The sequence below is a fragment of the Myodes glareolus genome, chromosome 11, assembly GCF_982192425.1.
Source record: "Myodes glareolus chromosome 11, mMyoGla1.1, whole genome shotgun sequence".
In the NCBI taxonomy this organism is placed as follows: domain Eukaryota; kingdom Metazoa; phylum Chordata; class Mammalia; order Rodentia; family Cricetidae; genus Myodes; species Myodes glareolus.
In genome coordinates, this window is record NC_142036.1 from 40,683,222 (window position 1) to 40,696,847 (window position 13,626).

General features: G+C 45.2%; 1 protein-coding gene across 1 annotated transcript; it reads right to left on the bottom strand.

The window, feature by feature from the left end:
* Positions 1 to 2,851: 2,851 nt before the first annotated feature.
* Positions 2,852 to 13,605, bottom strand: Zc2hc1c (zinc finger C2HC-type containing 1C). Its single transcript, XM_048449215.3, has 3 exons — positions 13,485 to 13,605; positions 11,370 to 12,693; positions 2,852 to 3,425 (listed from the first exon to the last, which is right to left on the bottom strand). The coding sequence occupies exons 2-3, from the start codon at positions 12,672 to 12,674 to the stop codon at positions 3,162 to 3,164; spliced, it is 1,569 nt and encodes a 522-aa protein (XP_048305172.2). The 5' UTR covers positions 12,675 to 12,693; positions 13,485 to 13,605; the 3' UTR covers positions 2,852 to 3,161.
* Positions 13,606 to 13,626: the final 21 nt, after the last annotated feature.

Here is a 13,626-nt window from a genome sequence, read left to right on the forward strand (position 1 = left end):
GCTGACGCTGTGCTTCAGTAACCCTGTGTACCACCTCAGTCACTGGAGACAAAACACCCAAGGTTCTAGGCCATGGGAAATTTCTGATTCTGTGAGTCTACTATAAATAAATAGTAATAATGAAAAAAAATGGTCTTTTAACAGAAACAATGCGAGACATTACACAGAAACAGTCTCTGCTGTTTTCCAATCTCATTCTTGCCAGAAAAAAATCATTTGTACTGCAACAGCTTTTTTTTCCCCAAAAATGTTTGTGAAAATTCAGAAAACCCAGAAGGGGGAAAAAGAGACATTAAAAGAAGGATCCTGGGCTAGCAGGGTAGCTCAGCAGGTTAAAGTGGCATGCTGGGCAGGCCTGGTGACCTGAGTTCAACCTGTCAAATCACAGAACTGCCTCTGACCTCACACACTGGCGTGTGTGCCTGCAGTCGTGCACACCATGCGTGCACAGTGAGAAGAGGCGTCAGGTCTCTTTTACACACCTCCTTGGTCCTGATGGGAGACCATTCCAAGTGATCCTTCCAGTTTGTTGCTAAGACTTCCTCAAGACAGCTGAGTTGTATTTGGTATCCTTGGCATAACATCTGCTCCTTTTCTTGGCTCAGCGCTGCACTGCAGTTTAAAGCAAAAGGCTCCTAACGCTCAAATTTCATTTGGTTTGTTATCTGTTCAGAAACATTCATGATAGGAAGAGCAGCCCAGAGGAAAATATGTATTTTACAGAAAGTCCTTCACATGAGGTCCCCAGGCCTCAAAGGAAGTATCAGTCATGATAGCAGGAGGTGTGGTGAGCTGTAGTCAAGACTGAGATTCCCTGCAAGGCCAGAAGTCATTTATTGCCGCAGTGATTAACTGCCGACATAAATGTGCTGATCATTAAACCTCACAGGTCATGGGCCTTGGGGAGGAAAATCTGTGCAGTTGTGAAGGGTGATCCGATGACTGAAGCAAATGTTGACAAGCTTTGTGAACTAGGAAATCTTGGCTCAGCGTGTCTGTACACACTTCGAAATAAAAAGAGCTACCTTGTGAGTTTCACCACGGGAATTTTCCATAGCTTTTTGAATTTTAAAATGTATGATGTTTATGACATGTGCTTAGAGTAACAAAATATGGACATTTACAAGCAGCATCTATGTGATCTCCATTCAGGAAGAGACTCGAGGTTGTAAAACAGCTCTTACCTCCCCGGAGCTAGCTAAATTCAGAAGACTGGCAAAAGCTGAGGTCAAAGGGAACACAAAGACAAGGGTTCTTGTTTTCTTTCTCTGGCAACTTAAGAATGAATAACTGCTTGTGTCTATAGTAAGACCTGTACACAGTTGCTTCCCCTTGAGGGCTCTAAACTGTGACCCTAATAACATTGTGGGATCCCAAATCCATATGTCTAAGAGGCCCAGCAGATGAAGGAAGAGAATCTGGCTTTACTCGCTATCATTCCCAACTGAAGGAGTGGCAGGTTGTGAACCACTTCCAGTGTGTCCTGTGTAGGTTACGGCCCCATGTTTCTACAGCCTCCAGTGTGTCAAGACATGCTCCTATACCAAGTTTTAAAAGTTATATTTTTGAATGCTTCATGACAAAGTATCTGGGACCGGGCAAGGTGATGCACGCCTTTAATCCCAGCACTCAGGAGGCAGAGGCAAATGGATCTCCATGAGTTCGAGGCCAGCCTGGTCTCCAGAGCTAGTTCCAGGACAGCCAGGGCTGTTACACAGAGAAACCTTGTCTCAAAAAGCCAAAAACCAAATGGACAATAAAGCATCTGGGGTGGCGTGGGGGCTGGAGAGATGGTTCTGAGGTTAAGAACCTTTAGTCCCAGCACTCAGGAGGCAGAGGTATTGGATCTCTGTCAGTTCAAGGCCAGTCTGGTCTATAGGGTGAGTTTCAGGACCACCAAGCTACACAAGAAACCCTGTATCAAAACAAAGAAACAAAGAATCTGGGTTCCTAGCACATACATGGTGGCTTACGACCATCTGTAACTCCAGTTCCAGGGGATCCAACATTCTTCTGACTTCTGCAGGTACCAGGTGTGCAGTCAAAATACTCATAAAATAATCTTTAAAAATTTTGAACATCCATGGGGATACAACATTGTGACTTCTTTAGCCATGGCTTATTATCTGTTCCTTTTAACCTAATGTAAGGAACTGTGTACTCCTTAATAAACTTGCCGGAGTTAGGAGCATGTCAGGCTAAATATCCAGCATTTGTAAAAGCTTAAGCATCCATCTTCCTAAGCTCCCCAAGCCCCCTAGTTGAGGGTCTAACTTGAAGTGAGCAGTGTTCTCACCGTTAAGAAGAGCTGATCCCTTTCAGAATTTAAAATAGAAGTCTGACTACACTCCCATCACAGGGCCGTGAAAATGAGCATTGTCTATGCTTGCTTAGACTGGCTCTGCTGCCTCAAGGTACCCAGACAGTTTGAAAGGCTCCTAGCGGCTTCTTCAACATATGAGATGCGTTTAAAAAAGAACAAGTATAGAGAAGTAAAATTGTTTTCTATCCATCCCTACCCTGTAAAGTGCAAAAAGATGTTTCATTATACAGCACACCATGGGGAAGGTTAAGGATACACTGGTCCCCTAATGTTACATACTTTCGTTGGCTATCAGCCAGAACCATGGGCCATGGAGGCCAAGGATAGATTTCCATCAATAATGCCTGACGGCACAAACTTCTATCTTTTATAAGAGTTACCATCTGTATGACAATGACCCTCTGACCTCAGCTCACTCCTCTTTATATCCCTACTTTGAAAAGCAAGAAGGGCTAACAGAAACCCTGGACACATGCCATGGTCGGAAAACACAATTGAATACAGGCACTTTGTCAGCACAAACTATGGTCGGGCTCAGGAGAAGAGCGCTTTAATGCAGTTTCACTACCCAGTGTCCTCTCTCACACACACACACCCACCCCAGTCCTTCAGGCAAGAACATAAACACACAGCCGGGGTTATGATCCAGTGAGAAGCTGGGTTTCCACCTGCCTCCTGCCAGGTAGCGGGCTCTCCTGGATGGGTTTGCTCAGCAGGTAGAGCCTGAGTTCTGCAAAGGTTCTGTTTCTCCCTGCTTTCTGCCACCCATGCTCTGGTTTACTGCTGCAGGGAAGTACAGCCTCCTGAACTAAGCAAGGCGGGTTCTGCCACTGTCTGCTCAGCTGTCATGCCTCCTCGGGGGTGGGGGGCGGTTCTTGATGGTCTTACACTTAGGTATGTGTCGTTCAGCCACCTTGGGAGCAAAGTGGCGGCTGCAGTGAGGACACTGGACATAGTCTGGGTTCTTCACAGGCAGGATGGGAGGCAAGTCTGAGGGATTCCCACCTCTGGCGATGACCTGTTGGACCTGTCGAGCATGCCGGAGGGTGCGGATAAAAGACTCATGCTTCTGTCTCCAGGTGCTCTTCCGGGGAGGTTCAGTCTGTAACGGGAAAGGGACATTGAGCCTCCAGCTGCCATGGATCTCTCCCTTTTAGGGCTCACTGACAGCAAATAGGGTGTGAAAAGGTCCTCAACATCAAAGAACCACAAAGGAGGAAGGGTGACAACTGACCTGCCAGCACTGGGGCCCACCCCAAGAGCCTCCAAGAATTGGTCCTACCTGCAGGCCAGGCATCTTCCTGCCAGGTCCCGAGGGAGCTGGCTCAGGTAGAAAGTAGGAAGGTGTGGGGAAGAAAACAAGCTGAACTTAGAACTCCTCTCCTGCCCTGTGTACCCACGTGCCCAGCACCCCCGCTATCCTCCCATGAGAAGAGAGATTTGTTCTCTGGAAAAATTGAATTAGATAGGTTTTAAAGATTTATTTGTTTGCTTTTATTTTATTTGCATTGGTGTTTTGCCTGCATGAGAGCATTAGATCCTGTGGACTGGAGTTAACAGACAGTTGTGAACTGTCAGGTGGGTACTGGGAATTGAACCTGGGTCCTTTGGAAGAGCAATTGATGTTCTTAACCACTAAGCCATCTTTCCAGCTACTTAAAGATTTTTTTTAAACTTCAGTTTGTGTCTGTGTGTGTGCCATGTGTGTACAAAGGCCAGGAAGGAAGGCCTGGGGAGGGTGTCAGATCTCTTGGAGTTACAGGTGGTTGTGAGCCACCAGACGTGGGTGTTGGAAATTGATCTCAGATCCTCTGGAAAAACAGTAAGCACCATTAACTGCTGAGACAGCTCTCCAACTCCTAGATAGGTTTCAGTTCAGAAAATCCAGCCAGGATAAGGAACAGGGTTCCTTTCAGCGCTGGTAGGGAAGCCTGAGCAAGAGCACCCAGCAACCACGGAACTGTCAAACTGCTTTAAGATCAGCTCCCAGAGCACCAGTAGCTAGCATTGTCTTGGGAGGACAATAGTTCTATGGATTCAACCAGTAGCCAGAAATGAACCTTCCAACACTGGCTTTGGGGGTCACCATTACAGGGCTCACTGATAACTATGAAGTCCTTTAGTGAATGAATCTACTAAGCTTAAATGAACAGCAGGATGTGGTGATGCATGCTTTTAATCCCAGCACTCAGAAGGCAGAGACAGGAGTCTCTGCGAACTCAAAGCCACCAGTACTAAATGATGAGACACTGTCTCAAATCAAAATCAAAAACAAAATCACCAAACGAACAGGCAAGGATTGTCAGATCCTAGATGAGCGTTTAACTAAAGAGAAAAGGTCCCCAAAGCACAAGAACAAAAACTCTGGAAACTGAAACGTGCACACAGAAACATCTTCACAGAAAAATATAATATCAATGAAGTATTAAAAGATATTGTGTCCAGAGTATAGAGATAGCTCAGCAGTTAACAGCACTGACTGTTCTTGCAGAGGACTCAGGTTTGATTCCCAAGTCCCACATGAATCCCATGCCTTCTTTGGTCTCCTTTGGCAATGCATACACATGGTGCAGCCATATGCACAATCAAAACACCCATATATATATATATATATATATATATATATATATATATGTAAATATTTTTAAAATAAATATTTTTAAAAGAAAGATTTTGTCCATAAAAGGAGTGTATTATGAAAGATGAACAACCAGAGAAATAAAATAACAATAACTATAAATTAAAAGCCTGATAGTCAAAACTCAAATAGGAGCATTAGAAAATAATAAAGGAAAACATTCAGAATGGAAAAAGAGAGAGCAGATGGACAGTAAATACGATCGGAAAATCAGTTCAGAAAATTCGACATGTGAGCAAACTTGTTCCAATAAGGACAGAAAGTAGGAAAGGAGGTTATTAAATAATATAATTAGTACTTGTAGACTCAAAGATCACAAGTCTTGAAACTGAAATGACTCATCAAAGCTCCGAAGCGAACACTGTAAAATCTTAGAATTTTAGAGTAAAGAAAACCCTGTTGGCTTGGGAAATGAAACAAAATAGGTTTCAGAAAATGAAACAGGAATCAAAACATTAGAGTTCTCAACAATAAACACTGGGTAGTCAAAGCAACAAAGAAATACTGTTTTAAAAGTTCTGTAATAAAGTGAGGGATCATGAAATGTCTCTTTTCTCTTTTTACAACTTTTATTAAATTTGTTCTCTGACAAAAAAAAAAAGAGTTCTACTAAAGGGCCAGGCATGGAGGCAGAGGCAGGCTGATCTCTGAGTTTCAGGACGGCCAGGGTTACAGAGTGAGGCAATGTCTCGAAAACGAAGTTCTGATAAAATCATTTCCTGCCTAGATTTCTATACCCAGCCAAATCATCAAATAGGAAGCATTTATGTGGATATTTTCTTTAAGTCCACGAATAAGAATATACCATCTATGCATATCTCTTGGTAAATTTCAGCAAAACAATGAACAGGAAAACAAGAAAAAGACAGGACTGGCACAAAAGAGAAGCTGAGGGAAGTTCCAAAGCCACAGAATGGCCAGGATAGATAGAGCAGGAGGAGAACAGGAAGTTTCCAGAATGGGACAGGGGCACCTCTGGTGCAGGAGAAGTCTCTGTATTCTGTCAATCATGTTTTAAATAAACGCTGATTGGCCAGGCAGGAGGTGTAGGTGGGAAAACCAGATAGGAAGTGGAAATGATGCAAGGAGAGCAGGAGAATTCTGGGGAGGAGGAAGCTGATTCCTCCCACTCCTGCCCAGATCACCGAAGCAGCAGGATGTTAGCTGCCCCACTGAAAAAGGTACTGAGCCACATGGCTAACATAGATCAGAAAAATGGGTTAATCAAGATGTGAGAGTTAGCTAATAAGTAGCCTGACCTAATGGACCCAATCAGCATTATAACTTATAGAGATCTGTGTGTGATTTTTCTCTGGGACTAAACAGCTGGGGGGTCGGGCAGAACAGAAACCCCCAACATACAGGCCCCTTCATGTTACAGAATGGCGCCCACCTGGATAACTGCATCCACAGAAAGCCTGAGAAAGCTTGGGAAAGACTAGAGTAAAGCATTTTGGTTTTCAGCTGTAGCAGGAAAAAAGCTGCGCTGTTTTAAAATGCCCGCTTTCTGGGCCGTCCTGCCAGGGAAAATTCTTGACTCTTTCAAGCAGGCAGTCCGGACTATGGAAACAATGTTGCAGCTTGCTTCCTGGCAAGGACCTTGAAATGCCATAGGAGCTTTTGAATGTTGTCTTCTCCATATTCCTTAGCAAATTAAAGACCCATGTGGTCAGAAAAAGAGAGATATACAGTAAAGAGAGATTCAAGGAGTAAAAAAAACCTCTAAATGGTTTACAGTGTGTTAAAAATATATGCAGGCTTGAAAAAAGTGTTTAAAGCTTTAAAATAAAAAAGAAAGGAAGAGAGTAGTTGGGTGTGGTGGAACACACCTTTAATCCCAGCACTGGGGAGGCAGAGACAGACGGATCTCTGGGAGTTCAAAGATAGCCTGGTCTACAGAAGGAGTTCCAGGACAAAGATATGCAGAAAACCTATCTCAAAAAGCCAAAAGTTAAAAATAAAAATAAAAGAAATAGAGGTTAAAATAAAGCTGCATAAAGATGGAAAATATACAGAGAGTCTTGATACTAGTTGCTATTATGCTCTCTTTAAATTGTTTAAATGCTGAGGGAGGAGCAACAGCTGCTAAAAGATACTTGCTTATAAATGCTGCAGAATCAATCCAAGAAAGGTATTTTGAAAATACCTTGGCTTCAAAGTTGAAGTTAAAAGGTATGTTACTTTGGAGAAGAGATTTTGCTTTTGTTTCCACAGAAAATGAGAGGCTCTGGATTTATTCAGAGTTAAGAAAAATCATCTTTGACCAAGGGAGACCACCTGAGAAATCTCTGGTAGGAACAAGTGGCCCAGATGTCTGAGTTCTTTATCCAGAACAGGTTCAAGACTGCTGACAGAGATGATCAAGACTCACAGGATGCTTCAGTCAGGACTTGATCATAACTCTAAATTTTCTTTAGGTCCCCATAAGATTATCAGCGCCCCCAACCAGCTGGAAGTAGCCTGGAATACTAAGCCCACATTCCCCCCAAAAAAATGGACTATGGATATTTTCCTTTGTTTTTTTTTAAAAAAAAGAGGGGGAAGTGGTGTGGGAAAATTCTCTGTATTCTGTCAGTCATGTTTTAAATAAACGCTGATTGGCCAGGCAGGAGGTATAGGTGGGAAAACCAGATAGGAAGTGGAAATGATGCAAGGAGAGCAGGAGAATTCTGGGGAGGAGGAAGCTGATTCCTCCCACTCCTGCCCAGATCACCGAAGCAGCAGGATGTGAGCTGCCTCACTGAAAAAGGTACTGAGCCTCATAGCTAACATAGATCAGAAAAATGGGTTAATCAAGATGTCAGAGCTAGCTAATAAGTAGCCTGACCTAATGGACCCAATCAGCATTATAACTTATAGAGATCTGTGTGTGATTTTTCTCTGGAACTAAACAGCTGGGGGGTCGGGCAGAACAGAAACCCCCAACACACCTCAAACTGATTTGTCGTAAAAGGTATCTGGACACTTGGAAAAAGACAGTAACAGATTCCTAGCATCCAGAAGGTTAGTTAGGGAAGGTTTTAAGTACAGACTAATTATAATTGTAAGTACAGGGTGATTGAAGGAGATGGAAAGTTAGTCAGTGATTAACCCCAAGTCCACGTGGGCAGGAGTGAATCTGCTCTGATATCAGTGACGGAGATGGTATAATGGTCATGTAAAATCCCACTGTTTTAAATCAGAACCACGGCCAACTAGAGTGGAAAGGGGAAATAGTGGAGAAGGCAAGGGGGAGAGGGATTGAGACAGAGCTTTGCCTGTGAGGATAAGCAGCCAGCAGAGGCAAATCAAGAAAATAAGTGTATTATTTAGAATCCTGGAAATGCATGCCAGAAGACATATTACACAACTGAGACTCAAGAAGGAACCTGAAAAGGATGAAGTAAGAGTGCATTATAGATCAGTTCATGATCTATAGACACCACACGGTGTCTAAGATGTGTATAATTAACTATTTAAAATAAAGGTGGGCCCAGCAAGATGGCGTAGTGGCTGAGGGTGCCTGTCATCAAGCCCAATGACCTGAGTTTAATCGCCAGGCCCCACGTGGGAGAAGAAGAGAACCAATTCCCACAGTCCTCTGATCTCAACAGGCATGCTTGCACACTCACATACACGAAATAAATAAATACTAAATTTTTGTTTTGGCCTTTTGAGACAAGGTTTCTCTGTCTGTGTAACAGTCCTAGCTGTCCTGGAACTAGGTCTTGTAGACCAGACTGGCCTCAAACTCACAGAGATCCACCTGCCTCTGCCTCCTAAGTGCTGGGATTAAAGGCGTGCGCCACCACAGCCCGGCTATAGATATTAATCTTTAAGAGAGTAAAAAGGACAAAATCTCTTAGTAGTAGGTAATAACAAGAATGCTATCAAAGGACAAAGCATGCTCTATCAGGTATATCTTACTGAGACAAAAGACAAAGGAACTGGTGTTAAAATATGGCCCCCAGGAACCTTAAAAGAATTCAGCCAGAAGGATCTAGGGGGTACAGTAGCTGTGTTTTCATTCTGTGTCGTACTGAGATGTTCCTTACCACAAGAAGCACAAAGTCGTGTGTGGGTTCCTGCCTCACGTGCTGGCAGTCTAGTAGACATGGTGTATGTCTCTTGGATGTCGTGTGAATAGTAAGTGACTTAGAAAAAGCTGAATTTCAGAGTCTATGGGAAAAGCGGCAAGGAGTTGCAGCCACTTAGCTCAAAGATGGCACAGAGCTCTGGAGTGGGACTTGAGGCACTCCTAGGTAGAGTGCAGCTCTGCAGAAATCCTTTCTGCCTTGTGTCCCTGTGCTGCTCTGACCTTAACCCAGTCTTCTCAGAACTGGGCCGTGTAGCTTTAGTGCTACGATATTTAGGAACTTAAGAAGCACAAGATTCCTTTCGATGATGGCCCCAACTAAGTTATGGTAGCCATAGGGAATCCCCAGTGAATTACCAGGCTGATCAAAGAGGAAAGAATAGTAATTGGCCATCCTGTCATTATCTGTCTGCAAAATGCTGACTTCTTGTTGGAAGCTGGATGTTAGGGACATTATCTCTAAACATGAGGGAGACATTCTTGTGGTGATCTCTCAAATTGTACTGAGCAAACACACTATAATTATTAAGTTATCTTTGAACATCCATCACATCAGTGGGTGTTTTTAAAGGCTCCAGCAAGAGGACATTTAAACTGTAAAGTCCTGAAAAGAGAGAACTGGGAACTGGGTGCCGTGACCCACATCTCTAATCCCAGCGCTTGGAAAGCAGACAGGTGAGTCTGAGGCCACCAGCCTGGTCTACATAGTGAGTTCTAGGCCAGCCTGCAAGGAGGGGGAGGGAGGGACAGGAAGGGGAGAGGAGGAGAGAGAGTCCATGAGGGCACACATGCTTTGGGAAGAAATGAAACCAAAATATGTTCTATTTTTCCCCATACTGTTACATGGGGGCCTTTGAGATCATCTGGTGTGGGTTTTTGTTTGTTTGTTTGTTTTGTTTTTGTTTTTTTGAGACAAGATGTCTCTGTTGCTTTGGAGCCTGTCCTGGAACTAGCTCCTGTGGCCCAGACTAGCCTCGAACTCACAGAGATCCACCTGCCTCTGCCTCCTGAGTGATGGGATTAAAGGCATGCACCACCACCACCCAGTTCTAACATGGGGTTTTCCCAACCCTGTTCATCTTACTCTTTAGTACTTTTCTTTAAACTCATGACCCCACAGAAAACACAGACTGAATATGATTTTCTAAAATAAACACTGTGCAGAAGCTTATTTTACAAACCAAGTGGCTTACTCTCGAAGGCTGGTTATGGGGCAATGGTCTCCAGGTGGGTCTAAATCAGCCCATAAAGTCCTGAGCCATATCAGTTAGGTGTCGTGGATCCCTAACGGTTCCCATTTGGGTTTTTCTAAAGTGAGGGATGTTTTGGAGAGCTACTTAGAAAAGAAAACGAAAAAGAGCCCTCAAATACGTACTTTATCCCTGTGGTGTTAACACTCTAACTGGAGAGGGGGATCCAAACGTACACGTGTTTCTGGAATTTACGAAGAATACATCAAAACTGAGCTCCCTTTTAAAGAGTAGGTACAGCTGAGCATGGTGACAGATGAGAGAAAGCAAGGAATTCTCATAAGTCAGAAAAATGTCTTCAGGGGCTGGAGAGATGGCTCAGAGGTTAGGAGCGCTGCCTGCTCTTCCAGAGGTCCTGAGTTCAATTCCCAGCAACCACATGGTGGCTCACAACCATCTGTAATGGGATCTGGTGCCCTCTTTGGTCTGGTGGCATACATGCAGACACTGTATACACGATAAATAAATAAATAAAGCTTTAAAAAAAAAGAAAAATGTCTTATGTTTGTTTTAACACAAATTGCAAGTTTTTAAAATTTCGTTTCTATGAGTTATTTTTTTTCCCTGCAACAAACATGAATTCGTTTTTACAATAATCAAAAGGACATTATATTTTAAAAATCTAGATTTTGGAGTCAATTCTAGTAAGATTTAAATCTAATAAGATCAAGAGCAGGGGCTATTGATCAGCAATAGACCGTTTATCTAGTATGTACAGGGCCCTGAGGATAACACTAAAAGATAAAAATCTACTTAAACTGTCCAAGCTTTGTGTGTGTGTTGAGGGAGTAGGTCTGATGTGTATGTGTTTAGATGTCTGAGCCTTGTGTGTGTGTGTGCGCGCACACGTGTGTGTGTTTAGATGTCTGAGCCTTGAATTTTGAATGGATACAATGATAGACAATAAGATTCTTACAGAATTGTGAGGCTTGTAGAAAAAGCTCTGATCACAGAGACTAGCAAAGGGAAGTTGTGATTCCCCTCCATTCTACATTGTCCCGGATCCCAACGGGAACTAGCGAGGACACAGCAAGCCATTACACGCACCCCCATACAGAGTTAAACCTAGGAGGCTCTTATTACCTTGGAGGTGACTGGCCCCTTCCAGTTCAAGTACTGCTCCAGTTCTGTGCCCTTAGCCCGGGCCCTGGAGGAGTCGAACACTTTTCTCTTGGACCCTTGCATCCTCCCACAGACGGTGGAGTGTCTCTGCAGCCGGAGAGAAAGAAACGTGCGTCCACAGTGGCTGCACTTGCCCAGCTCCGGCTCTTCTGTGGAGGAAGCGGACCCCAAGGAGCTTGGTGATGCCGACAGGCTTGATGGCTGCAATGCACTGCCCAGCTCTTCGGAAGGTTTCAGGAATTCGTCTGCGGAAGGCCCTGAGTCTCGGACTTTGTTGTTGCTTGCCATCAGCCTCTCCCTTTTGAGCCTCTGGATTTCATAATCAGAGAACTGGAGTGGGCTAGAGGTTTTCTGAGCCCATTCACAAGGCTGACCCTCTCCCCTGTCTCTACTGAATACCTCGGAACTGAACTCGGGAGATAAGCTGGGGGTCCGTGTGGCATTGCTGTTACTGTCCCTAACTCTCCCTGCAGGTAGGGTCGGTCTTAGTAGCTCTCTGTCTTCATGCTCCTGGGCCCGTTTCTTTTCCTTCTGAATCCTTCGGAGACCCTCCTCTGTCTTCTTCAGCTTCTCCCTCAGAAGGCTCTCTTTCCTGCGGATTTCCATCTCTAGAGTCTCACCTGCAGCTTCTAGTCTTCGGATCTGTGTCCACTCGGTCCTATGAAGGTCCGCCATGACCTTCTCTGCCTGCACAGAGGCAAAAAGAGACGAATGCAACCAGCTCTTCAAACCAAAGTTGCTGTCTGAAAACTCGCTTGAGTCAGGGAGTCTTGGATAGGCATTCTGGTCCCCATCAGTGCCTACCTCACCTGTACTATGAGACTTCCGGTGGGCCATGGGTTTCAGTGGGTATGCCCGATCTACTCCAACTCGTTTCTTCCTAAAGGGAATGAAGTCCTGGTCATTTGCTTTGGGATACCGGGGTTGAGGGCTTGACAGGGAAAACATGCCCTTTCCTTGGCTCTGGGGATGGCTTGCTGAGCTCTGCCGGCTGATCCTGGCACTCTGGGGACAGGAGTGCCTCCGGGTTTTTGTGCAGATGTTCCCTTTGGGGTGAGTGGAGGCACCCTCCTCCTGCTCCAGCTCTGTGCTGCTCCAAAGCTTCTGCTGGAAATTGTTCCTCAAGTGTCCCATCGAGGACCGCTGGGAAGAGTCACCTTGTTCATAAGGGTCCTGCTTAGCTGAGTGGAGCCCTGGCGCTTCTGTTTTATTATGTGGGAACATAACGCCCACAGGCAGATGTGGAGCCAACTGGAGACCAGCCATTCAGGGCCTGGACCGAAGCCTAGGGGAAGATTTAAAACAGATACGTGGGAAGGATTAGTCTGAGCTTCACTCCCCGCTGCTAGGCTGCTAGAGTAAACTGTTCGTACATTTGCCCTGCCCACATTCCCTTTAAACGTAGTGCGGAATCTGCCAGGACCTTCCTTCAGTTAGCATTTATTTAGTAAGTGCCGGTTATGTGCCAGACATTGTTAAGCCCCGAGGACCAAATCGTGAACGGGACACAGGTGTTCTGCCACTGGCTTTCCTCCACACCCGTATCCGATCTGCCATACACTATTATGGAATGGGTGGAAAGAGCCCTAGAACGAAGGTCACCTGTGACCAAAACAAAAAACAGAAAAACAAAAACAAAACCAGGCAACCTGCTCTTACTAGCCCCGGTTCTTGTAAACTGCAAAGTCTGTTCCGAGTCCGGCCCCACATTTTTACAGGGTGAGAACAGTTGGCCTGGCGACGGGGCCTGGCACCGAGCTCTCCCTGGGCTTTCCCCCTGCTAGGAACTACAAAGAGCACCGTGTGCCCCGGCTTGAAGCAGGTGCTTGGCTGTCAAACCCTCATCCTAAGATACTCTATGGCCCAAACCGCAAGAGGTACCAGTGTGTTGGGGCGCGGGGCGTGACTCCTCACCGCCCCAGTTCGCTTTAGATCCGGAACCCGAAAGTTATGCTCTGTCCCAGAGGGTCAAACGGTAACCCTCACGGGGATTCGGCCTCTAGAGACAAACTCTCACTCTCTGGTCCCTTGGGAGGTGGTGGTATCGATTCCGTGACTCCCCTCCTTTTCGCATACCTGAGGCGCTTGGGGGCCACTCCTGCTGAGGGAAAAATCCCCAAGACCCACTTTTTCCACACCTGACTAAACCCAACTGCCGTCCGCGCAGGCGCTCTCTTGTCCACCTCTGTTATTCCCGTTGCCTAGAAACCAGAGGGCC